Source organism: Canis lupus, chromosome 31, assembly GCF_048164855.1.
Source record: "Canis lupus baileyi chromosome 31, mCanLup2.hap1, whole genome shotgun sequence".
NCBI lineage: Eukaryota > Metazoa > Chordata > Mammalia > Carnivora > Canidae > Canis > Canis lupus.
The window spans coordinates 17,776,907-17,803,516 of NC_132868.1; the positions used below are offsets into that span (position 1 = coordinate 17,776,907).

General features: G+C 43.2%; 2 protein-coding genes across 15 annotated transcripts in view; one reads left to right on the forward strand and one right to left on the reverse strand.

Moving 5' to 3' along the window:
• Positions 1–26,610, reverse strand: part of MCF2L2 (MCF.2 cell line derived transforming sequence-like 2) — a 237,866-nt gene that overhangs the window by 64,531 nt on the left and 146,725 nt on the right. The window lies entirely within an intron of this gene.
• Positions 4,772–24,870, forward strand: B3GNT5 (UDP-GlcNAc:betaGal beta-1,3-N-acetylglucosaminyltransferase 5). 11 transcript variants are annotated; one of them, XM_072807551.1, is made up of 4 exons: positions 4,773–5,119; positions 8,388–8,429; positions 9,328–9,514; positions 20,962–24,870. In XM_072807551.1, the coding sequence occupies exon 4, from the start codon at positions 21,277–21,279 to the stop codon at positions 22,420–22,422; it is 1,146 nt and encodes a 381-aa protein (XP_072663652.1). In that variant the 5' UTR covers positions 4,773–5,119; positions 8,388–8,429; positions 9,328–9,514; positions 20,962–21,276; the 3' UTR covers positions 22,423–24,870. The 11 variants fall into 11 exon arrangements, with proteins under 11 accessions (XP_072663660.1, XP_072663661.1, XP_072663652.1 ...); XM_072807557.1 differs by lacking the exon at positions 8,388–8,429 and adding an exon at positions 16,424–16,482 and having other exon boundaries at positions 9,328–9,441; XM_072807550.1 differs by lacking the exon at positions 4,773–5,119 and adding an exon at positions 5,787–5,953.

Sequence of the window (26,610 nt, forward strand, 5' to 3'; positions counted from 1 at the left end):
TTTATTTATTGATCTGATATGATAGAAATATATTTCTCAGAGTTATTGCTCTCTCTTTCCAGTATTCCTTAGCCCTATACGTGCAGGGTCAAACGGGTGTTGACATTGGGCTTTCTGACCTTATACTGTCAGACCAACCAAGATTGATTCATGAAATGTATGTTGTTTCAGATCATATGATTTATCAAGGACTTTAGATCTCGCCTTTTAGAAGTGTTGTTATAAGAAAAATCTTGGTATAACAAAACCATTTTTTTTTTTTTTTTTTTGTGATAGTCACACAAAGAGAGAGAGAGAGGCAGAGACACAGGCAGAGGGAGAAGCAGGCTCCATGCACCGGGAGCCCGACGTGGGATTCGATCCCCAGGCTCCAAGATCGCGCCCTGGGCCAAAGGCAGGCGCTAAACCACTGCACCACCCAGGGATCCCAACAAAACAATTTCTAACTCTTAATTAGTGGTCCACTTATTTTAAGTAATACTCACAATAAAAATCCCGGGTAGGCTTACAACTGTCTTGTTATAATTGTTTTGAATGGGATTTGAATCACATATACTCCACAATGAGCACTTAGTAATGATTTGCTAAGAAAAGAGTCATAGAGAATGATATTCTAGTTGTCCCTTAAATATCAGCACAACCAAACTTAACTAAGTACAAAATTTCTAACACAAATGACTGTGTCTGGGCCAGGCATGCATCCCCGTACCATAGCCAATAACTATTTCCTGAACATTTCCATGCTCTGTAATGTTACAGACGTACCACCCCATCACAGACCTAAGTCATTTTGCTCAGTTTCGATAGCTCTGGCAAGGCTGGTGCCAGTTGTCTTTTAAAATATAAGCAATAACCAGACGGCATTCAAGATTGTCCCTCACAAATGTCACTCATTTACTCAAGTTGGGTATGCCCTCCTGAGTAGGAGAGGGAGGTGGAGTGAGAAGCAGCTCCCTGGAACTTGCCAGAACCCCGCAGAGCCCTGGGGGGTGTGAAGCCTGTGTCAGATCTGCAGGTGGGAGGGGAGAAGAGATGATGCTGAGGAGTCATTGTCAGGGAGCCGTATCCAGTCACTGTCCCTGGGGCTGTTGGAGCACCCGCAGCATGGAGGGGAAGCCCCAGCCAGCCTCACTCCCACCCCCCAACCCTGAGAGGCTCACCCTCTCAGCTCTGCTGGGCCAAGGAGGGTCTCAGGAGCAGGGCCTGCCTCCAAGACTGTCCCCATCCCCATAGGGCCCCACTGGAGGGTTAGATGAGCACATCAGAGGAGCCCCTGTGTGTTGATGTGGAAGGAGAGGACCACGGGGTGTCGGGGGAGGGTCCCCAGGGTAGAGGAGGAAGGAAAGGAAGATGATGGGTTCTGAGAATGACCTGCAGGTAAGGGCCTCTGTGTGCCATCAGTTCCCTACAGCTTTCCGTTCTGGCCATACCTATGATGCTTTCACGCAGCTGCCAAGGTCCTGGAATTGAGGGAGGATGCCAAAGGATGCCAAACCACAGGCGCAGAGGCGAGAGCCGGAGGAAAGGGACTAGTGTGCCTCCAGTGTCTGCTCTGGGCCTTGCCGGCTCCAAGGGAGAAGTACACAGGGGCCTTTGTCTGTGGCTGAAGCTTCTTGGAATGAGAGTCTGAACATTGGATGAATGTGGGCAGCGCTGAGCAAAACTTCAACTGGACCAGCAGTTAATACGGATTCACTCTGTGCAAGACGTTGGGGCAGGGCCTTCAAGGGAACTGGAGATGAGCAGGAGGGGTCTCCACCCTTAAGAGCTCTGGGGACTCTCAAGAGTAGGGACAACAGATCCACAGACAATCTCTACAGTGACAAAAGGCCACCGACTGTTACTGACAGGTCACCTGTTGGGCTGGGTCTCCTGGTGAGAAGGATTCTGGCCTCTGGGGCCTTCAAGTCCCACTCATTCACCAGTTCGCCAGCATGCATTTGGATATCCCATTTCACACATGCTCAGCTCAAGACTGATGAGACCCTCAAGTTGGGGGCCCAGGATCTAGGCTAGAAATGTCAGGCACCAAAGGCAATGGATGGGATCACCAAAGAGCAAGTATGGAGAGAAAAGAAACCTGGCAGGATTAGTGTGGGGTGGGAGGGGGCTGGCAGGCAGTAAGGGAGGAGGAGGCAGCCTAGGAGATGCTGTATTATTTTAACAGGTGATGCCATATTCACAGAAAATACTTTTCCAAAGATGTGAAAAAGAAACAAGCAGGTCCTTTCAGAGCGATGACAGATGCAGCACGAAGACCCCTCTGCTGGCTCTTCATGCAAGAGGGGCTTTCTGCAGCCTGGGGTGGTCCATGCAGCTGACCTGACCAGTGATCAGTACTCTGCACACGTGATTGCTGTTATATTCAGTCCTTACTGGATCCTTCTGGGGGGGAATAGCTGTGAGGTGCAGAGAAGTCAGGTCACTTGCCCAGATCCCGGGGTGGGTGGGGAGTGAGGTCAGGATATCACCCCATCTCTCTCGCAGCCCAGGTCTTGCAGGAACCTGGCTGGTTTTGGAACAGGTGGTCGATGGGGTGTCTGAATTCACAAAACAGTATCTGTACAGGGTCTGTGAGGAATGTTCTTATCTAGCAGAGCCCCAGAAGGTATACATTTAAGCTAAACGAGTCAAGGCTGGCACTATGTCTGTAGGCTTTAGCTGTGTTAGACACAAAGCCAGTCAGTTATCAAACCCATTGCTGCTTTTGTATTTCAGTCAACACTCAGCTCGTCTCTGGGTCTCTTCTGCTTCTCCCACCTCCCACGTTCTCTTGCATGTAGGTCTCAGTCTTTACCCATAACACATGCTAACGCCCTGATGCCCTGCCCGCAGGTTCTCTCTCCTACATCAGCTTCCCCTCTGCTCTATCTGGTCCCTTCTAAATATAACATGCAAATTGCAATTCTTCTCATTTTTCAAGTTAACCATCTTGATGGTACAGTACTTTTTCCAGTACTTTCCATAGTTCTCTAGTGCTCTGTGAAGCACATTTCTGAGAGAGAGAGAGAGAGAGAGAGAGAGAGAGAGAGAGAGATTTAAAGTCATTTATAAATCCACTTGTAGGGCACCTGTGTGGCTCAGACAGTTAAGAGGCTGCCTTTGGTTCAGGTCATGATCCTTGGGTCCTGGGATCGAGCCTCATGCCGGGCTCTCTGCTCAGCAGGGAGTCTGCTTCTCCCTCTCTCTCCCCACCCCTCTCTCTCAAATAAATAAATAAATAAATAAATAAATAAATAAATAAATAAATAAATAAAATCTTTAAATAAAATAAATCTAATCGTAGTGGTCTTTGTTCAAAAGCAGCTACTGTGGACACTGAGGACATGGCAGTGACACTGTCCTCCATGCTCTTCAAAGCAGCATCACCTATCATCTCATTTTATTTCCAACAAATTTCAGAATTTTCATACATTCCTTCCCAATAAAAGAAACGTGAGTACTTTGTTCTATACCATCAAGTCTAACATCCTCTTCCTCTCCCTGTGGGGTGGCATAGGGAACCAATCTGCAGCAAGAAATCTCCCCAGATGGGCCGAAGAGCCTCCTAGGCTGCTGCTATCTTCCCCGTGTGGTGGAGGGGGTGTGGGGAGCCAGAACAGCCCTTCTGGTTCACTCTGCTGGGCCTCTGTCTCCCCTCCCCTCCACATCCTCTCCCATCTCTGGACCACAGCTTGTAAATCCTCTTATCAACCTCCTGACTCATGAACTCTTACCAACCTCCTGACTCATGAAATCATTTATCTGTCTGCAGTGTCTATCTATAACTAGAATGATGTAAATATGTGAATTTTATATGTGTTTTTCAATGTTTCAGTCAGTCTGTATTTCTTGCAGGTACAGTCCTGAGTTCATGCATGTGGAACACATGTGGTGACACATGTGTATGTGGACCTGGTTCCAAATGACTGAAAGGAATATAATGGTAATTGAACATTTGCACAGAAATAGAATATATACATATAACAAAGGGGCAGGGGGGAGGGATTGTATGTGGAACCACCATCAGAGTTTTATTTCCCATAGATAAAGAAGGGAGGTGATTTGCACTGTACTCACTGAATTAGCTTATGTATAGGGATCGCTGTCGCTGACTCCCTTACAAATCACATTATATTAATACTTCTGTATGTGGTCTGACATGCATATGGCACTATGATCTACTAGCAATGATGAGCCATGTTCTCTATCAGTAATGTATGAAAAATTGATTGCATGGTTGAAAATATGGTGAAGGGCTTAAAGAAAGCAATTATGAAATGTCCTAAAAATCCAGTTTGAAATAACAAATACAGTGTTGTGTTTACAATTTCAAACCCTGATTTAGTAATCTACTTTTAACCCATTGCCTGTCTTATTGCTTTTACAATAAGAAACCCAGAGCTTTTATTTTACCGAAGTTTTTGGGTTAATTTTTTTGTTTTCTGTCATGTTCTGAAACATGTACAATTACAAGATCAGTCCAAATATCACCTGTTAAATGATAATGTTTGTTCTATTAGGAGACGGCTGGAACATCTGAGGGACAAGAAACAAACCCATAAAGGATTTATTCGTAATCACTTTGCTTATGAGAAATGTATATTCTCGTGATTTTGCCTGGTTCCGTGCATAAAGGATTCTGAAAGGGGGCAAACAACTGGAAGGGGACATTCCTGGGGATTTTGGCCCACAGTCCATCATCTGAGTACATGATCTCAATTAAATGAAGAGGCGATGGTGTGGGCACTTCCTGGAGTTGTCACGCACCGACAAGAACAGATTGGGCGGGGCCCATCACCGTCACCAACACGCCGAGTTGCTGGTGGAGACAGAGGTCACCTCAGCACCAAAAGGTGCAGGAAACGTGCCCTGGCATCGCCTTGGGGAGGCTCGCGGCTGTCGCACCCCTACCCTGCCGGGAGCCCGGGATCGGGTCCTCCCCTACCGTCCCGCTCCAGCCCGCCCCGCGCAGGAAGGTGGCCGAGTTCAGCACCGGCTACCCAGTCCTTGCTCAATATTTAAAGCGGACAAGTTTTGTTCTTGAGACCCCCCCCCGCCACGCCCGCGACTTTCGCTCCGATGCCCGGAAAAAAGCTGACTTTCGACTTAGTTGTTCAAAGAGCTGGCCTTGGACTTGGTGAGTTTTGCTTTAAGCTCTCTTTGAATCTGAGCTGGGCTTGAAGGTACAATCCTTGGGGGGAGGCGGGGAGGCGCGGGGTGAGCCCTCCCCAATCGTATTTTTTAAAAAGAACCGCTGTAGCGAGGCTTCTTTGGATGTAAAGGAGAGTTTTCTCCCGTCGTGATACAGGCCCCAGAAGCAGCTCAGGGCATAAGTGGCGGTGACAAGAGATCTCTGAAAAGGACTCGCCTGCCCTTAGAACTCTTGCTTTGGAAAGGGAAATCAGACGATCTGCGAACTGCAGCTCAGAAGTTAGCACCGTCCGTGCGTAACTGTTGCGTGTTGTGAGCGAATGGCTCATTAGTCTAACCAAGTCTACTTCCTAATGAAAACAGTACTGAGACCAGTTGTTTCATATGGAATTAATATGTGCGATCCCTCGTACGATTCAAAAAAAAAAAAGGCAACAGCTCTGCAGCCCCCCGCACCCTAACTGGGGCCGAGGGCCCTCACTGGGGGGAAAATGTGGTCTTCCCTTCCGGATCACTAAGTGCGGGAAGGTCTAGCACGCTCGGAGGGGCCAGATCTCCGCTCCCCGGACGCTCGGCTCTTTGTGCCGGGGACTGGGGACGGGAAACGGGCTCCCGCGGTGCGCAGAGAGGGCTCCGGGCCGCCCAGCCTCCGCCCCGCCCCTGCCGGGCACCGCGGCCCCACGGCGCCGCGCCTCCTCACCGGGGCAGCTCGCGGGCTCCGGCAACGCAGGCTGGAACTCTGCTTCCCGTGGCCCGGGAGGAGAGGTCTCGGCAGGGCCGACAGGGGAAGACCGGGAAGGGGAGCCGCGAGGAGGTGAAGGTACGCGCGCCCGCACGGGTGGCTCCAGCGCTCCAGTGGAACGCGCGCTGCGGCCGGGGCGCACGGCTGGCGCGGACCCGGGGCCTCGCCCCGCTGCCCCGGCCCGGACCTCGGGAGGCCCCGCCGCCAGGGGCCCGGCTCGCCCGCCGCCCGCGCGCGCCGCGGGGAAGGGGAAGGGGAAGGGGAGGGCGCCTTCCCTCTCCGGAGCGCCTTTGTTCGCTCTGGCTTGGCGGGCGCGGGCGCGGGCGCGGGCGGCGGGGCCGCCGGGACCTCCCGGGACCTCCCGGGCCGAGAGCCGCGCGGCTGCGGCAGGGACGTGCGAGCCCCCGGGGCGCCAGCCGGGGTGAGGCTTCCTGGGGCCCGCGGGCTCCCGCTCCCCGGGGAGCTCCGGCGAGGCGGTCTCCGCGGCGGGCCGGAGCGCGGGAGCCCGCGGGCGGACGCCGCGCCCTGCGGCCCCCGGGTCCCGGATGGGGCTCCCCAACAGTGCCGCCACCCCTGGGCTGCGGGGGGAGGACTTCGGGTAGAAAGCCTGCATCCGGCTGGAAATTAGGAAATACCTCCAGACTGAGGAAACTTTGGGCGAGTTAACTGGCTAGGGAAATGGAGACAAGGAAGAGGGCAGGCGGGGAAAACTGGGAAAGGGGACCCCTAGTTAGTGCCCCGGAGGTCTTGGCCACCCTTTTCTGACTGCCGAGTTGTATTCTGTAACCTGAAGTGACAGCCAGTTGCTTACTCAGATACAATATAGGTCAAAGTAGCAACTTTTCTTCCGATTCCAACTGCACAGCCTATATTTTTTCTTATCCAGGGTTGGTTTTCATAGGTTATGGGTCATGTTAAAGGGACACACCGATGTTGCAACCGCACAGTGGCTGCTGGTGGCTTGTAGCTCATATTTAGGGTAATTCTCTGATGAAAGTACATCCATTAGAATTGGATTTGTTCCTCTGTGCCTTTATTTTGGGAACTTTACCTGGTCCCTATGGGGGAAGGGAGAGGAATGTGAGAAACTGAAATTGACCCAGAAAAGGATGCTCAGAGCTAGTTGTGTTCAGTAGCAGCACTGAAAAGATCCCCTCTTAAACTTTCTGAAAGGGAGATTGGTGATTAGCAGCTGAGGTTTCAACTTTCTCAAAAGAAACTTAATGGTAGATTTTATATCTTGTCATGGGGGCCGAGGGGCTACTTTATTTGGTCATCTCTTTTTTAATTATTACTTTAAAGCAAGATAAGTTCGATACCAGAAATGTTTACATTAATTTAACATTATATACTTAACATGACCCTTCTATCCCCTGCTCCTTCTCTCTCTCCCTTCCCTGCTCCCACAGGCACCCTCCATGAGTATTTATTGAGTTCTGGGAGGCTAACCCTGAGGCCCATTCCCTCTAATTAACCTCAGGTCCCCTAGTGCTCACCCAGACACCTGACGGGGATGAGTGTTATGACAAAGAAAGTTCAAGCTAAACTAAGAGAAGCGGTTTCTGAGGATGTGAGAAATGAGAGGTGATTGGGAGGTATAAATGATATTACACATAAATGCCTGGCCCGCAAACCAAACAAAAAAGCTCCCCAAAACCTCAGATGGTAGAGGGGACGCCTGGGTGGCTCAGTGGTTGAGTGTCTGCCTTTGGCTCCGGGTGTGATCCTGGAGTCCCAGGATCGATCGAGTCCTGGGATCCAGTCCCACATCAGGGTCCCTGCATGGAGCCTGCTTCTCCCTCTGCCTATGTCTCTGCCTGTCTCTCTCTGTCTCTCATGAATAAATAAATAAAATACTTAAAAAAAAAAAAAACCTCAGAAGGTAGAGAATAATTTTCAAAACAAAGTGCAGGCTCTAGCAAGTAAAAATGACACATCATATTTCATTAAAATGGAGATCAAACTCCCCCTTTATAAAAGATTGATTCAAATAAGGAGATTGTAGGAAGGTGAAATAACTTTCTAATTCTTAAATATAGAACAAAGCTTGAATAATAACTCATGGGTTTTGAAATGGGTCATTTTTTAAAATGGGTCACTTTGGCTGGAATCATTGCACTTGGTGACTTTCAAATTGTAAAGGTAGAGTGCTTTCTGAGGACCAACTGCTCTATAATCTACGTAACAACATAGGATATGGTAGAAAGAAACTGGAAGAAATTCAGAAGGAAGTGGTCTCTTCTCAAAGTAACAATGTATCCTATCCTTTTGGAATTTTGTATATGCTCAATTGAATTGCTGCAAGTTTTGCATTTTATAGCATATTATACCTTTTTTGGGAATATTTCCAGAGCCATTATTTTATTCTATTGTTAGAATAATCTAGTGAGGAGCTGCATATATTGTCTATGTCCCAGAAATTAAGGCACAGCAAATTATTACAAGAGGTCTTCCATTTGCCAGCAAAGCTTTAGCCAGAACAATGCAATCCAGAATATTTTTTTTCTTACAGTACGCGTATATATAGGAAGTATGAGAATCTTCATGCTAAAAGGTAAGAAACCTGATCAGATGACATGTAAACTCTGAATAAACAAAAGTGATTTTTTTTTTTACATTTCCATGCTGGAAATTCAGACTGGCTTTCATCTGTCACTTATATTTTAAGATTTATTTCCATTCTGTAGTGAAGGCTTTAGCCCTAGAAGCCAGTTTTCTACAGAAAGGAATGTTCCATCATGTCGATAGGCAATAAGCCCCCAAAGGTCCAAGTTACACACTTTAAGATCCACCTACGATTTTATATTTTATCTCTTTATTCCTTTTCCTATAATTTTTTCTACAACTTTTTGATAGTGCACTAGGCAAAGCAAGTTAAAAAGCTGACTCAGCTCAGGTTTCCTTCTCCATAATATACAAGGCTTTATATTTTTTTGGCTGTGTCATCTTTGTAGAAATGTTTTTATAAGTGCTTGAGGGAACCATATTGTTCTTTCCTATCAAAGATAATGCAAAGGCATGTTCAGCCCATTAGTAATGATACTTCTGTTCTCAATCTCAATAGTATTTGGGATGTGTTGGTAAGTGCCCCTTAGCCATCAGATCAGTATTTTCAAAAACTTACATCTAATGAATATTTTTTGAAAAGAATATTAGAGTAGAGCTTCTCATTTTGAAAGGAAAAAAATACCTATAGAATAATAGCTACTAACTAAACCATCATGGTACAGATATATGAACAATTTCTAGAGAAAGGAAATGAGCCTAGATTGAATACCTGATTTGGACCACATTTATTTTGTCAAATAAATGGTCTCAAATGATCCTCAGAAAAGACTATGTTTAGAGGGAAGTCAAGTTCATGTGACCAGTAAATGGAAGCGACAGAATATAAGTCTATTTTTGTTCATGTTCTAAAACTCTTGGTTTTTCTACCCATGTGTTTTGATCAGGTCCAGATTCCAGATTGCACCAGAATACTTGCTTACTCCATTAGGGGGTTCTACACTGGACACATCTCTGAAGCCTTCCCTGTATCCTGCCTGTGGCCTACTACACAATATGTGGTAAATTAATATTTGTTGAATTAATGTAGGCATTACCTACTTTCAGGGCTGCTCAACATAATGTCTGGAACAGGTAGGTGTTTAATAAATGATAAAATGTTATTAAAAATGTTGATCAACTGAGACAGGAATGTTATATATGCCTCTTACATTTTATACCATTATATTTTGTACTCTGTAAACCAGCAATCAGGTGTTATTTCCAAATATAATATTTAGAATGGGACATATGAAGTGCCATTGGACAAGAAGCTTGTATGTCTAGCTCACATAATAGGTTTATACCAAGTCATAGTGTTACCCTATTTTTATTTTTTATTTTTTAAGATTTTGATTGATTTTTATTTTGAGAGAGAGTGCACACATGTGTGGCGAGCAGGGGGTCGGGAGGGGAAAAGCAGAGGAGAGGGACAATCTCAAGCAGACTCCGTGCTGAGCCAGGAGCCCAGTGTGAGGCTTGATCTCATGACCCTGAGTATCATGACCTGAGCCGAAATCAAGAGTCAGATGTTTAACTGACAGAGCTGCCCAGGGACCCCATCACCCTATTTTTAAATAACTGTTTTTCGTATCATAATTTTACCTCAGTTGGACCTTTCATTTCATCAAATACTTATTCATCAAATACTTGCTTGAAACATCCTGAGTCCTGTACTTTTTACTCTCCTCTCCTTTTGTCTTTCTCACCTCTCTTTTACCCTCTATGCCACTTTATTTATTTATTTTCTCTATGCCACTTTAAATCTCTGCCCTTAAATTCCCTCAGTCTTCTTTGTGGAGTTAAGACTTCATGTACCCAAAGGACATAAACTCACAAGATCACTTATGCCTACTCATTTATGCTAATGGGACCAAGAAAAGGAAGGAGGGAACATTGAGATGGAAGGTTAAAGAAAGGGTGGTTACAAGGAGAGTGAGAATAAGCTCTGACAAAAATGCAGGTGACAGTAAAATGTAAATGATCCAAACTTCAGGAAAGCAGATTCTGAGCCTTCTTGGGTGCTTCTCCTGGCCCTGCTCCAGCACTTCCCTGCCCTCCCATCCTGATGGGAGCTCCAGGAAAAGTAGCTGGCCAATGCCAGGGAAGAAGGCAAGGTGAGGAGCTCAGGGTAGGACCTGGAACCCATCAGCTGCTTCTGAACTTCCATGGGGTCTGGAATTTTGGAGGGTACATGGTTAACCCCATGTCTGGGAGCTCTAGTTTCTTCTGCAACACAGGGACAGCTTTCTCCCTCAGAGGTTGCTGTGAGGCTTCAAGAGTTTCTATAGACCCAAAGCAGTCAGAATGGAGCCCAGAGCACAGTAAACACTGCCATGTTAGCAACCGTTGCTAGAGTGGGCCAAAGGAGAAGTTTGTTTCTTAACTAGGCAAGAACAACACTGACAAGAATTGTATAGAAAAGAGCGAGCAGCCCGGTCAACACAAACAACCATGCATCAGGAATGAATATAGAAGACCAAGCTTAGAAAAGCAAATGTTTGACCACTCTGAGACCTATTTTGTATTTCTGGGGTTTTTTTTGTTTGTTTCCAATTCTGTTATTGGGAATTTGTAGTGATTTTTACTATAATGCCTCTGAAATACAATAATATTCTATAGCCTCTTGCCATCAGTTTCCTTAGGGCCTGTCTTTACTTAGGGCCTGTCTTTACTTGTTTGTTCATTTGGTATTTCCTTTTTTTTCCAGAGCCAGCAAACAGAAATCTACACTCATGTTTAACAATGGTTAGAAATGCATCATTTAGTTTATATAGGTGGGGAGCTTGTTACTGGATTCAGGCTACAGGTTTTATACTTAATGTTGTTTCCTCTGTCCCACATCTATGCTTGTTAAAAGTTGGAATTTAAAGTCTTGGCTAACACTGAATCAAGAACTAACTCTAAATGTATTGTTTGTGGAAGAATAACAACTCCAAATGGCTTCTAATCCCTGCCAGTGGCTTGAGCTCAATTTGCATAGCTTAAGTCACAGCCACAAAAACACCTAAAGACAGCTAATGGGTAGAATTCTTCCTTTATTTTACAGGCCTTGCATAGAAACACACAAATATGAATTAAAAAATAAAATACCAATTGAGGGTATATTTAATTTTTCACACTTTAAATGTGAATTAATTCATATTTGGGGTTGTTTCCTTCCTTTTTGAGTACACAGAATAGGCAATTAATACTAAACAGTACCCAGTTGTGTTACTTATCACCAATGACTATAACAAATTTAACTAAGAAAAATGTATGAAGATCAAGTTATAGCCTTTCCAGTAAATTCAGGGCTAAACCTGATTTCTTTTAACATGGCAACTTGGCTCTTGAGGATGCATCCTTGCTCTCTTTAACAGGGAATAGATGATTAGAACAAGCCAGGAAAACAATACTTGGAATATAGAACAAAAAATCACATAAAGATGGACAGAAAATGTTATATTTCTTTCCTTTGAGTCATGCTTGGACAGGAATCAAAAACGGCCTTATATGGGACTATAAGTAATACAACTTTAAATATAAAAAGGTTGAAGTACTCAGGAGTCTTTTTTTTTTTTAAACTGACTTACTGAAAGAGCATCCTTAGTTTATAGTTATATTTTTATGACTTTTAAGTTTTGTGCCCTAAATGAGTGCCTCACTTGCCTCTCCCTGACAGTCAGTGTGCTTTATGGAAGGTATAGAGAGAGTTGGCCAGCCTGCGGATCCGTGAGAAGGAGGCACACATCTGTGATGAGAAGGGACAGTGCCTGTGAGACCTTCTTGTTTTTCAGTGATGCAGGAGGTGAAGCCATCAGCTGAGAGTGAGGGACACAGACCCTGGGAGAGGGGGAGGACTGAGCCTGGCTGATGAGAGAACAGGAGAGAGAGAAGGTCCAGGATAAGTGAAGGATAGTCACACAGCACTGAGCCCTCTGCCCACAGCTGGATACCACCATTTGTAGTGACGCCATCTGCCCAGTGGGTTACACTTCTCCTGCAGCCTGGCAGGTGTTGTAGTAGTAGAGAAGGCTGCAGGCACCTGAGGTCTGGGGTTGTTGTGGGGGAAGGGCAGGGACCAGGGAGAGGAGGGCAAAGGTGCCAGATGATTCTGGGCCTGACACAGGGAGGTGGAAGGAGGAAGGTCGGGATATTGCTGGGTGGGGTGGGAGTGGTAGGGAGCAGGAAGGGGGTGGGCAGAGGATTCCCAGTGAATATTTAGAGGCTGTGTTTGAAGAGCAAATGGACTGGAGAGTGAGCAGACTGGAATTTGAAATTTCAGAGGAAATGCAGTTGTAGGTGAAGCCTCGTAAATGACATTCTTGCTGATTAGCTGTCTTAAGTGGGTGCCAGGTTATGTGAACAAAATGGTCTCCATGTCCTAACATAAGGGCTCCCTAGACTTCTGAGTGTTGCATGTCTACTAAGTAAGATTTGGAAATATAGTTTCTCTAAGATTAGATGTTAGTGTTAGACAATGGTCAGAAACCATGATCAAAAAATATACAGTTGGAACAAAAATAGATATGTTTTGAATTCAAACCCTCTGGCTTTCTCTTGTTCACATTCCTCAGCCTTCAGGTCTCAGATTCAGTGTTGCTCCTCCTGGAAAATGCCCCTCTGCTCCACCTACCCCCATGTCTCCCCTCCTGGCTCCCAGTCCAGCACCCACTATTTGCCCCCTGGCTCTCTTCCAGCTCAGAGTGCCACGGGCCTGGTCTGTCCTGCCCTCTATCACCCTCTACCTGTTTCTTACCCCATCTCAACTTTCTATCACCTAGTCCTTTAAAATAGTTCCTTTTTAGAAGAAATAACCATCTGAAGTTTCAGAATTTCTATTCTTTCATTTGTCAAAAGATATTACTTGTCCTTGAATTCAAACCTGGGCAAATAAATTGAGATGCCACATAAATATGCGCATGCGTGCATACATACATGCATAAAGTAAAATAAGATGCTTCCTTTATCTTTGCCTCCTCCCGCTCCTCCTTCCCCTGAGTTTACTTGCCTCGGGGCCTCTCTGCTCCTCTCTGGTCCTGGAGGGCCCACCCCCCTCCGGGTCTCACAGCAGCCACCTGCCTTCTGCTCAGAGTGCTCCCCGGCATCTGCAGTGCTGCTGCCTCCAGACTCAGAGGAGCCCAGGACTGCTCCACCTGCTGTCTCTTCAGCACCTCCCGCTCAACAGGAGCCCAAACCCAGACATGCTCCCTCCTCACTCCTAACTCAGGAAACCCATGTCCCCTCAGTTGTGGGCAATGCTGGAAACTAGGTTCCCCCCTCCTCCTTCCCTCCCTCCCAGGCCACTCACCAGACAGTGCTGGGTTTCTTTTTCCCTGGAGGGTCTTCCTTCCCCTGACTTCCCTCCTCGCTCCCACCACCCTAGACTAGGCCCTCCTCACTCCTTCTGCTTCGGGGCGTGGCCCCGATGGACCCAGGGGCCTGCTCTCCTGGCCTTCTGCATCCATTCTGTATGCCACTGCCAGACTAATCTCTGTCACATACAGCGTGGTCCATATGTTCAAGGCAGGTGTCATTAGAAACAAAGCCCGAAGCTTCTGTGACTTCTTGGTGCCCTCGGCCCACACACACACGGACTCCTCTGCCTGGTTTTCAGGGTTCTCTATGAGCAGCCCCCAATCTCCCTGCTTTCAATTACATGCCTGGATCACAAATATTTGCCATGTTGTTATTTTTTTTCCTTTTCGCCTAAAACAGATTGCTTCTTTTCCTGCAACCCCCTAAATCCTGTTTATCCTCAGGCCCTCCTATCCACCTGTTGTTGATCTCTGCTATGAGGGACTCCCCTTTTTTACCTGGAGTTGGTATTGTCTAAATTAGTGCTGTGATGCTATCTGCACTTTACTGTAATCTGCTGATCACTGTCCATGGGAACTGAGTTTTCAAGTGGCATCATGAGTCGTGTCTCAACTAGACTGCAGATGCTTGCAGAGAGGAGACTATAAAATGCTACTGCGTGACTCCCACCACGCTTAGCATGACGATTCCACAGGAAGCATACACTTGTAGGATTTGTTGAAACATTGAACACAGAAGTTGTTTGACTCAAAGTGCAGCCCTTACTATCTTGATTAAAACTTCAAAATTTTTATAGGTTTTGTATAATATTGTAGGATCACTAAAGTAGACCCAACAAAGAAATGGGTTACCAGCAAGAGCTAAGTAGAAAAAAAATCAGGGTCACTTAGGGTAACTTATAGTCCCTAGTTTTTCCAGAAGAGTTTAAAGAGTTCTCTTTAGAGAACTACAAGAAGAAATATTCTTGGGACACCTGGGTGGCTCAGCAGTTGAGTGTCTGCCTTTGGCTCGGGCGTGATCCCAGAGTCCAGGGATCAAGATCCACATTGGGCTCTCTGCAGGGAGCCTGGTTCTCCCTCTGCCTATTGTCTCTGCCTCTCTCTCTCTCTGTCTCTCATGAATAAATAAATAAAATATTTAAGAAAAAAAAAAGGAAAGAAAGAAATATTCTTGAATAACTGTGGGGCACAGCTCCCAGACTGAAAAGCATTAGGGTAGGGTCAGCCACCTTCTTTTCCGATGTTCCTATTCTACTTCTATTCTTTGGTCTCCTGATTACTCCTCTCTATTAGGAAAGAGAATACTAAGAATATCTGCTACTTCTTTTCAATCCAAATAGATGCAAACCCAAGTTATATCCAAATATTTGCATACGGGTCTTGCTCAATGCAGGATGGGGTTACATCCCAGTAAACCCACTATCAACTGAAGATGTTAGAAGTCAAAAATGCATTTAATACATCTAACCTACCAAGCATCATAGCTTGGCGTAGCCTATCTTAAATGTGCTCAGAACACACCTCCAGGTGGGCAAAGGGATCTAACACCAGGTGTATCACATACTAAAATGTTGAATAGTTCATGTAATTGAATACTGTACCGAAAGTGAGAAAGAGAATGGTTCTAAGTGTATCGGTTGTTTACGCTCATGACTGCCTCCCTGACCTGAAGCTGCAGCTCAGCTCTGCTGTAAGCATCTCCAGAGAGTATCCTATGGCCTAGCACTAGCCTGGGAAAAGAACAAAACTCAAAATTTGAAGTATGGTTTCTACTGAGTGCATTCTGCTTTCACACCATCATAAAATTAAAACAAACAAACATAAGTCAGGGACTGTCTGTATTCACCTCTGAGCCGCTCTCTGTCCTGTTCCCTCCCATGGTCTCTGCTATTTCCTCTTACCAGCAGGCCCTGAAGTCATCTGTAATTTTTATATCCCTTAGTTACAATCCATTGACATTCACCCCCAATTTGCAGATGAAGTCACCAAATCGGAGTACAGTGAGGGTTGCCCCAAGGTTACACAATGATCCTGGCCCCAAACTGGGGGTAGCCCTGGAGCTTGCCGCCTGTGGCCTGGTCCCTGAACACAGCTCTGGGCGCACAAAGGAAGCTGCAGGCACAGCGTTCTGGTGGGGATGGCTACTGAGCTCACAGGCATTATCTGGGTCCTTTGTTTCTTGTCAGGCCCAGCGTTCTCTTTTCTCCAGGTCAGGCAAGCCTGTGTGGTTTCTCTGCAGTCCCCTCCCCTGCACTTTGTATATGGAAGCTAGAAGGTGTGCTTCAGGCGAGCCCTCAGACTCTGGGAACCAGGAGAGTGGGTGTCCATTGCTCGTGTGTGGTATCCCATCAGCAAAGCCGGGGCTGGGGCAACACCGCTTGGTTGTAATTAATGAGTTTAGACCATGGAGGTGCATTTTGCTTTTGGTTGGGCGAGGCTGTCGAGTGACTATGTTCAATTTGGAGGAGCTCAGGTGTTCTTAAAAGAGAACTGGGCACTGCGAAAGAGTAGTTCACCTTTCCTGATCTTCCCCTCATCAGATCAGTCCTATCAGTGGAATTTGGTTATGATTGGTATAAATGATAGCTAAACAGTTCAAGCTGCTGAGATTGGAGAAGTCTTGTTTTAGAATTTCACTGCTGTTCTAACCTAAATAAGTGGTGTGGGTTGTTGGCTTTATGACAGGTTCTTTGTCATTTTTCAGAAACTGTTTTGACTCTTTGAGGTCAATGGGGAACAGGTGAAGAGACACAGGAAAATAAGGTAACTACATATGTGGCAGGGGTGAGGAGCAGAGGGATAAATGCATGTTATGGGCTGGCTGCTAAAATGCATGTTAGCAGCAGAACTCTGCAGCCAGATGAATAAGAGGCCCTATTCATTAGAGAGATAGGAGGGCCTCTGAGTCAAGTGTGCATGTGGGTTCTAGAGGAGTTAGGCCTGTGGGCTAATTGTCTAGCAAGAAGCTCAGACTTGTAAACAACTGGGAATAGGTGCAAAGCGAGCTGTCATTGCAACATGATGAGTGCAGCTGCTCAGAAACGGGAAGCTAGTTTTGCCTGTGGTTCCAAAGGTTACTCTCCTCTGTTTCTTTTCCAGGGTCTGTTGGAATAGAACCTGCAGATTAGTTTCAATTGCTAATTTTCTTAGAATTCTTAAACACAGGGTCTTATAAATCTGCCCTTAAGAATTCTCTGTTGCTTTACATTAAGCCTCCAGTTCTACAGGCAGAAGGGGATACCCACCTTCACAGGTGGACCCTTATCTAAGTGAATACTGTTAAGACTGAGAGGAAGTACCTATTTCCCCCGCCATGAAAGTGATTCTGCCAAGTTTAGGCAGATGCGACCAACAGAAACTGGTATTTTCCACTGTCTTTTCCATTTTCCTCTAGAGCATTCGGTCCACCATGACCAGCCAAACCAAGAGGGGAAATTACTGATACTGATCTATCCCTTAAAGTAGTATTTCTTGCTTTTTTGATGATAAAGTACACACACACAAAATGCATTTTACATTACAACCTGAAAGGCACATATATGTAAAACCAAAATTTTCATAAAATGACACTTCACTACTTTCAGTGCCCTATGCCATTCTCTATTTTTTAAAAATATTTTATTCATTTATTCATGAGAGACACACACAGAGAGAGAGAGAGAGAGAGAGACAGGCAGAGACACGGGCAGAGGGAGAAGCAGGCTCCATGCAAGGAGGCCGATGTGGGACTCGATCCCGGGACTCCAGGATCATGCCCTGGGCCGAAAGCAGGTGATCCCGCTAAGCTATCCAGGGATCCCCATTCTCTATTTTGTTCTTTCTTTTTCTTTTCTAGATACTGGTTGTAACTTTCTGAGAGGCACTAGCAAGTTTTAAAATTGATGTCTTAGGGGATAAGATGATTATCTCTGGACAAAGTCTCAGCAAGGGTTGGCTCTCCCGTAATCCTTGGACTTTTGCATGCCTGGTTATCACCCCAACAGACTTTTGCATGCCTGTTATCACCCTAACACGGAGAAACTTTGGGAGATAGGTAATATAGCTATATGTAAAAGGCCAGAGGTTGGGCAAGGACGCCCCACAGCCAAGGTTAGGTCAATAGAGCTGGGTGCTCTCAGTGACATAGCAGGGCCAAAGGGTGGGGACTTGTGGTTGAGATCTTGAGACACAAAAGCAGAGCCTTTTCCTGGGGACTTGTGATGTGAGCTCAGCTACCCAGCCAGCCTGGACTGGGTAGAGCTTTCATGGTCTTTTCCCTGTCAGTCTGTTGAAAGTTCAGGAGACTGACATGTTAACCCTGAGGGGAGATACTACTTCTCCAGGCAAAAGGATATATCATGCTTTGGATAAGCACTGGGGACAGAGTTCTCGAGGAAGGGAATAGCTAGCTGTCTCCTAGTCACAGGAGAAAGGAGAGGACATGTGACTGACTGGGCCTCCTGACCGCAGGTCTTCCCAAGTGACCAGCTGTTTGAGTGAAAGTGGCTCCATTCCCACCATGGTTCTTGGCACCAACATTCAGAGAATGCCTACCAGGTGTCAGGCACTGATCCGGAAGCCAAGGTTAGGGTATCTATGACATCATGGAGTTCACAGTGTAACTGGGGGAGGCAATTTAATTAAATAAAAAGTCAGTCCAGGAAGATGGGTGCAAGAAGGTACTGTGGTAATACAGATAAGAAAAATCTTTGGTGGTAGTGGCCTCAATTCTGACTTCCCAGAGAAGGATGCCTGTAGAACTTAGAATTAGTATACTTCTTCTTCTTCTTCTTCTTTTTTTTTTTTTTAAGATTTTATTTATTTATTCATAAGAGATAGAGAGAGAAAGAGAGAAGCAGAGACACAGGCAGAGGGAGAAGTAGGCTCCATGCAGGGAGCCTGCTGTGGGACTTGATCCCGGGACTCCAAGATCACGCCCTGGGCCAAAGGCAGGCACTAAACCACTGAGCCACCCAGGGATTATTAGCAAGGGGAGCAGGGCTCGCCAGGCCACAGGACTGGTGGCATAAAGGCTGCCGTGTGTGAAGCAGTAAGCAGGGCTGAGCTTTCAGCCAGTACTTTGGTACTGACAAACAGTAGAGAGCATCTGAAGGGGGTTAAGGAGCTCAGTTAGTCTCGTTAGATCTGAGTTTTAGAAAGGTCACTCTAGGGTAGAGGATGGGTTGGTCAGGGGTCATTTTGGCTGCTGCACTGCTCTGATTGAGAAGTGATGATAACATGAAGAGGCGATTTGGTCCAGGGTGTGATCCTGGAGTACCAAGATCAAGTCCCGCATCGGGCTCCTTGCATGGAGCCTGCTTCTCCTTCTGTGTATGTCTCTGCCGTGCTCTGTGTTTCTCATAAATAAATAAAAATCTTAAAAAAAAAAAAACACGAAGAGGCAAAGAGAGATTTAGAAGAAGCAGTTCATAGGATTAAATAACTGGTTATGGAATGGAGGAAAAGGAGGACTTTGAGATTTCTCGCATAGATGTATGAAGTGCAGTCAGGCACAAAGAAAGGAAAAATGGAAACAGCAACTTTTAGGGAAGAAGACAGTTGAAGGGGTTAGAAATGGCATTTGAGTGTCCCTGTATGCAAGGTAATTATCTATTTACTTCCTCCTATTTACATATCTATGTATATTCCCATTTAACTTGCATAAAGACTTGAGTTAAATAATGTGATTCCAGTTTTTCAGATTTCTGGGTTAGATGCATGATACAGTGCAGTAGAAGAGCCAGCAATTTTGAATAAATTGCCTGACTTTCTGGTTTGAACACGCTAAATTGGAGGTGCCTGTTGAGTTTCCAAATGAAAAAGAACAGAAAAAAGATGACTGTATAATTTGGGGCTCACAAAGTCATTTTGGTTAGAGTTTGGGCTACGCCTTTGAAAATGTATCTTGACTCCTTGATTATTTTCGGGGTACCTGGGCAGCTCAGTGGTTGAGCATCTGCCTTTGGCTCAGGGTATGATCCTAGGGTCCTGGGATTGAGTCCTACATCAGGCTCCCCATGGGGAGCCTGTCTCTCTCTCTCTCTCTGTGTCTCTGCCTCTCTCTGTGTCTCTCATGAATAAATAAAATCTTAAAAAAAAAAAAAACCTTCATTTTTTTTTTTTCAAACAAAATCTTACTCTTATTCCTGTCTTGTCTAGGACAAGCTTCAGTGAATTTTAACTATCATGAACTTGCTTTTCATCATTCATCTATTTTGCCTTGGACTATACATACTGGCATACCTTCAGATGCTGTTTGGTTTGGTTCAGTTCTAGACCACCACAATAAGGTGGTCATAAAATCATAATATCATAAATATGGTAAAGGGAGTCAAATGAATTTCTTGATTCCCCAGTGCATATAAAAGTTACATTTACACTATACTGTAATCTAACAAGTGTGCAATGGCATTATGTCTAAAAAAATGTACATACCTTAATTTAAAAATAATTTATTGCTAAAAAATGCTAACCATCACTCCAGCTTTCAACAAGTCACAATCACCTGGTCACAGATCACCATTACAAATATATTAATGAGGGACACCTGGGTGGCTCAGCTGTTGAGCATTTGCCTTTGGCTCAGGGCGTGATCCCAGAGTTCTGGGATGGAATCCCACATTGGGATCCCCACAGGGAGCCTGCTTCTCCTTCTGCCTATGTCTCTGCCTCTTTCTCTGTGTCTCTCATGAATAAATAAATAAAATCTTTAAAAAAAAAACAAAATAAATATATTAATGAAAAAGTTTGAAATATGAGAATTACCGAAATGGGACATGAGGAGAGCAAATGCTGTTGGAAAAAATGGCAACCCTTGCTTGCCACAAACCTTCAACTTGTAAAAAAGGGAGTGTTTGGAAACTGCAATAAAACAAAGTGACCTCGCAAGCTACTGCAAATCAATATATTCATGGACAAACCCATGTGAGATTTTGAACTGTAAGTATATAGGCTGATAGCCATTTTATTTTAGGAGGCTTTTTATTTTGTAAGGTTGAGAAGAGAAAAGGGTCTCTATATTTTGAATGGGAGGATGGTAGAGAGTGGTTCTTTCCCTTTCCCTATACTTCCCCCTCCCCCACCAAAAAATAAATATCTATATGCCTCTGCTATATACTAGCTTCTTTCACAGACTTCTGTCCATCACCTTCTGTCCACATCAGGCAAGTTACATTTCATTTTTAAGGAATGAAACGTAGTTTCTTTCTTTTTGTTAACTCTAACCCATTCACCTGTCATCTTTTCTCTTCCTGACCCTACCAGATGGCACTGCACTCTCACAAAAAGAAGTACATGGAATAGCTGCCTGAGGCCAATCACCTAAGTTAACGAAGGATGCCAGTGTGGGCAAATTGTGATGTGCTGGCATCCTCATTCTACAGTGTGTTCCACTCTTTCTTGCAATCTCAGAAAAAGATGGTGTTAAAAGAAAATATTTTGTGAAACAAGAAGCTCCTACTTTTTTAATGACTAACATGTATTGTTAAGATGGACATCTGTTCTGCAAGATACACAGTTCTGTGGTCTCGAAGAAGCAAGCGCCCATTCAAAACCAATCCTAAATAAAAACAGACCTGAATGGATGTCAGAATGTTTGTTAGTGGCAGAAGAGTAAAAAAATGGCAGTTTGTTCAGCTCTTTGCCACTTGTTTTGTACTAAGCCTCATGTTTTTTTGGGACCCAATCGATAATCACATTGTGAGCCATATGAAGTCCTACTCCTACAGATACCTCATAAACAGCTATGACTTTGTAAATGACAGCCTGTCTCTTAAGCATAGTGCAGATGGAGCTACTCGCTACCAGTACTTGATTAACCATGAGGAGAAGTGTCAGGCACAAGACATCCTCCTTTTACTGTTTGTAAAAACTGCTCCTGAAAACTACAATCGACGTCATGCGATTAGAAAAACATGGGGCAATGAGAAGTATGTTCAGTCTCAACTTAATGCCAACATCAAAACTCTGTTTGCTCTAGGAACACCTACTAACCCATTGACAAGGGGGGAACTGCAAAGAAAACTGGTTTGGGAAGATCAAATGTACAATGATCTAATTCAGCAAGACTTTGCTGATTCTTTCTATAATCTTACTCTTAAATTACTTCTGCAGTTCAGATGGGCAAACAGCTTTTGTCCACATGCCAAATTTCTTATGACTGCTGATGATGACATCTTTATTCATATGCCAAATCTTATTGAATACCTTCAAAGTTTAGAAAAAATGGGTGTTCAGGACTTTTGGATTGGTCGGGTTCATCGTGGTGCTCCTCCTGTAAGAGACAAACGCAGCAAATACTATGTCCCCTATGAAATGTATCAGTGGCCGGCTTACCCTGACTATACTGCTGGAGCCGCCTATGTGATCTCCGGTGACGTAGCCGCTAAAGTCCACGAGGCATCACAGACACTTAACTCAAGTCTTTACATAGATGATGTGTTCATGGGCCTGTGTGCCAATAAAATGGGGATAGTACCACAACACCATGTGTTTTTCTCTGGGGAAGGTAAAACTCCTTATCATCCCTGCATCTATAATAAAATGATGACATCTCATGGACATGTTCAAGATCTTCAGGACCTCTGGAGGGATGCCACAGACCCGAAAGTAAAAACAGTTTCAAGAGGGTTTTTTGGTCAAATATACTGCAGGATAATTAAGATAGTTCTCCTTTGCAAATTGACCTATGTGGACACATATCCTTGTAGGGCCGCCTTTGCCTAACGGTACTTGAATGTTCTATGTTTTCACTGTCACTGAGCCAAACTGGATGAAAAAAACTTTAGATATTTGTCGATACCTTAAGTAAAATGATTATAAAAAAAACAAAGAAATGTTTTGAAAACTCAGTCTATCAGAATGTTTCTTTGATTCTAGAAGCTATTCAGTGTAACTTACCTACTTCATTGCCTAGATTCATTTCAAGGAATTTATATTTAGAAAAGATTTATGAAAACAAAGCTAAAGGGAAATTCAAGTTCTCACTTAATGCCATGTGTATACTGGAGGCATAGAGAAGTTATTAAGGTGCTTTGGTGTTAGGGTAACTGCTTTTAGAAAATACCAAGTGAATGTATAGTACAACATTTCAAAGAAATGAATATATTGTTGGACCAGGTTTACAAATTAGTTTTTATTAGAGAGCACTTGACGGGGGAAATGGAGGCCAGGGGAAGATTGGCATAGGAGAACGTACTTGAACCTGGTAAAAGAAAGTTCCTGTTCTTCAGAGAAGATTTGGGAAAATGTACACGATTTCTTTATAAATAACCAAATCACTTATTGTCCCATCCATGTAGCTAATTTACCTAGATAGTGTTGTCATTTAAAATATAGCTTTTTTTTTTCAAAGTTTAATGTGAAATTTGAGCTATCATTTGCTCTTCCCTAACTGGTACTTCATGTGGGTTTTCTTGATTATTAGAAGTGACACAAAATATGGGCAGTTTGTTACTCACAGGGTCTTTCTCTAGGGAGAAATCATTGTTAATTCAAATAAGCCAATTTTAATGAATTTTCAGTTGGTTTTTAAATATTCAATATTGGTCTGTTTTTAAGGTAGTTATTTGAATGTAATTTGCACAAAGGGATATAATAATGAAGACAACTTCAAAAAGAAAAATAGAACATTAGAAGCCTCCCTTTCTGTAATTTATAAAACAGAATTCTTAGTTTATAAATTATTGTAATGATGACTAAAATTAGCCTACCCCTTCTCAACAAGGTCTCATTAACCACAGTACTTTGTTCCAAGTTCAGATTTTAAAACTGAGTGTTCAGCATCAAATCAAAGCTATTTTATCTTTTAAAAATCAGTTCTTTCATCAAAATGACTATTGGAGGTGTCATCAACTCTGAAATATTTCACATTTGAAAGCAGAATGAAGTGATAGAAAAGTCACCAGGATAAGGTTTTAAATACTTGTGAAACTTCATATATTCAAAGAGATGTGGCTGAGCTCTCTAAAAGAGGAAGTTGCATTGTTCTTACAGAGCAGGATAAAAATGTGGCCATGATGCAACAACCTCCCCTCACTACAGAAAGAACTAGGTGATGTCCATTGTCGCAGGGATTATATCAAGTCCAAAATGGTGACTTCAGCAAAAGCAGTTGAACTGATTATAAAACCCCTCTCTGCAGAGGTGCCTGTTAGGGAAAACTAAGATGTCTCATTTCATTAAATGTCTGAAATATGCAAAAGAAAAAAAAACTAAAAGAATTCTTGGTAAACACAACTGGATGATGATAAATACTGTAATTTTTTGCAGATAGCTTTTTAATGTTTACAGAAATTTTTCGTTAATTTTTTTCCTATTTTGAAAACTGAGGCTTGTTTACATTAATTGCTCAGATAATTTAGAATTTTTAACTAATGTCGAAACCACAGTGTCAACCATTCTAGGTTTGTAGTTACTTTCAGAGTAGGTCAGCGTTTTTAGATCATTACAGTTTAAATTTTCTGACCAATTTTAAAAACTATAGGTAACCAAATCACATTTTGACAAAGCTGGTTTATAATTAATTTTTATTAGTTTGATTCTTTAATAACCATTTGCCTTTTGGCCATACACCCTGTGTATCTATACCTGTAACTGTTTAAATTTTCCATTGGTTGAAAACATAAGTGTCTCTCTGGCCATTGAAATTATCTTGTTTACAGCAATACTTTTGTGAAGCAATTATTTATTTGCAAGAGCTCTCCTCAACTGTGTTCATCTTTTCATTTTTGCTTCGAATAGAATGGAACAGATTTAAATTTAAAGGAAATATGAAGGCACTTCCTTTTTTAATAAGAAGGAAATTGCTAGATGCTTCCTTCAGTAGATTTAAAGTACTGAGAAGACTATTTGTAAATAAAAGGATTCCAGCCTTTTAAAAAAAGAAGGAAAAAACTTTTTGGTGCTCTAATGCAGGGCTGTCTCAAAAATCGTCAACAAAGGGAAAATAACTATCAGCCTGGATGGTCACTTGAGTATATGACGGTTGTACACAGTATTATTGCTAAAACCTTTTTACCTCTTGGTTGATTTGCATCTTTTTTCCATATTATTAATTTTATACCAGTATGTTAAATATTTATATTATTTGAATTTTGCTCTTGTATGGCAAAATAATTAGTGAGTTTTTAAAAATAAATCTGTGATTTCCAATAAACAACTTGCAAATTGTCAGCAGGTGTGTATTTTCACAAACTTTCTAAACTCCTGTGTGGACACCGTTTGTTTATATCACCAACTTGTTCTGTTTAATGTCAGGGAGGTCTGTAGTACACAATCTTAATCCTGTTGCTGTTCAGACTTGTTGTGCCTAGGATAGAGGATTATTGTGTCCTCTGCCATGGAATCACCTAAAATGCTTCTTTTTTTTTTTTCTTCTTTTGTTTGTTAAAGGAGTTATGTTGGAATGTCTAAGTTGGGGGAATTCTCTTCTACTAGACTGTTCAGGAAAGAGATGAAAACCTGTAGTCATGGTGCCATAAGACACCATTTGAAAGGGTCATATTTTCCTTTTATTTGATATCATTAAGTGTCGGAAAGTAGATTCAAATTAAGCTCTAGTCTATTAATGTCAGGAACGTTCTTAGGTGTGCTTCTGAGTGCTGCTTCAGTATATTTGTCCAAAGTATGTTCTCATCTGCTTTTTACCCGATTCCTGCACAGTGCTTAGCCTAAGATAGGGTGTGATTCAATCTTGGTATGTTTTCAAACCTTGGAAGTGATTTTTTTGGTTGTAGATATTCTTTTGCTCCAGACCTCAAAGGCTTCTTACTGTATTGAGCATCAAATCTAATCTCTTCTACCTGGTTCCCAAAGCCTTATGGAATCTTCCTTTTCTTCTTTATTCCCTGTAGCTTTATTTTTCCCACTGCCACTAAATTTCATTCATGACCACAGCTTGTGTAAGTTAACCAATGGAACATCATTTCCCCTGTATCTATTGAAGTCTTGAAAATCCAACCCTAACTGTGCTCTTCCATTAAGCATCTCTTCCTGCCCTCCTCTCAAAACCTATACTTAATCACATATATTATTGTACTATCTATTAATTGTTTCATGTGTTTTTTCCTAGCCAAAACAGAAGTTCTGAAGGTAGGGACTGTGCACAGTGCTATCACATAATGCTTAAAATCATTGTGTTTTTTTGTTTTGTTTTTGTTTTTGTTTTTTTCTGGAGTGCCTGGAAAAAAGGCTTAGTTGGTTAAGCATCAGACTCTTGATTTCAGCTCACATCATGATCTCAGAGTCATGAGATCTGAGCCCCAAGTTGGGCTCCATGCTTCATGTGGAGCCTGCTTAGAATTCTCCCTTTCCCTCTGTCCCCTTCCCTGCTCACACTTCCTCTCTCTTTAAAAAAAAAAAAAATATATATATATTTATGTATATAAATAAATATATATTTATGTATAAATATATATTTATATAAATATAAAACATATATTTACGTATATAAATAAATATAAATTTATATACATATATAAAAATATATATGTATATTTATGTATGTATACACACACACACACACACACGCTGTCATTTAAGGACAACAGAACACATTGTCAAGTGGTGCTTTTCTGAGGCAACCCAACTGAAAACACTTTCTGATATGCTGATGTGGGTCATTTATTATAACTGAGAGATAACATTTCAGTCAGTTAGAGCCCACATGTTTCCTTGAGTACACCTTAAAGAGTATAAAGTAGTCTAATTAAACAAATAGGGGCTTTAATCAAGTGGCAAGTTCCTAAAGATATTGGTTCATTCGTTCTACAGGCATATTTTGAAAGCCTGCTAAGTAAGTATTATAGTCCCTGGGCAAAAGAGTGGCTCATAAATCAGTAAATTAAATGATGTGGATATAAATAATGTGATGATTGCTAGACTAGAGCTAATGATGGAGATTTTGAGTATAAA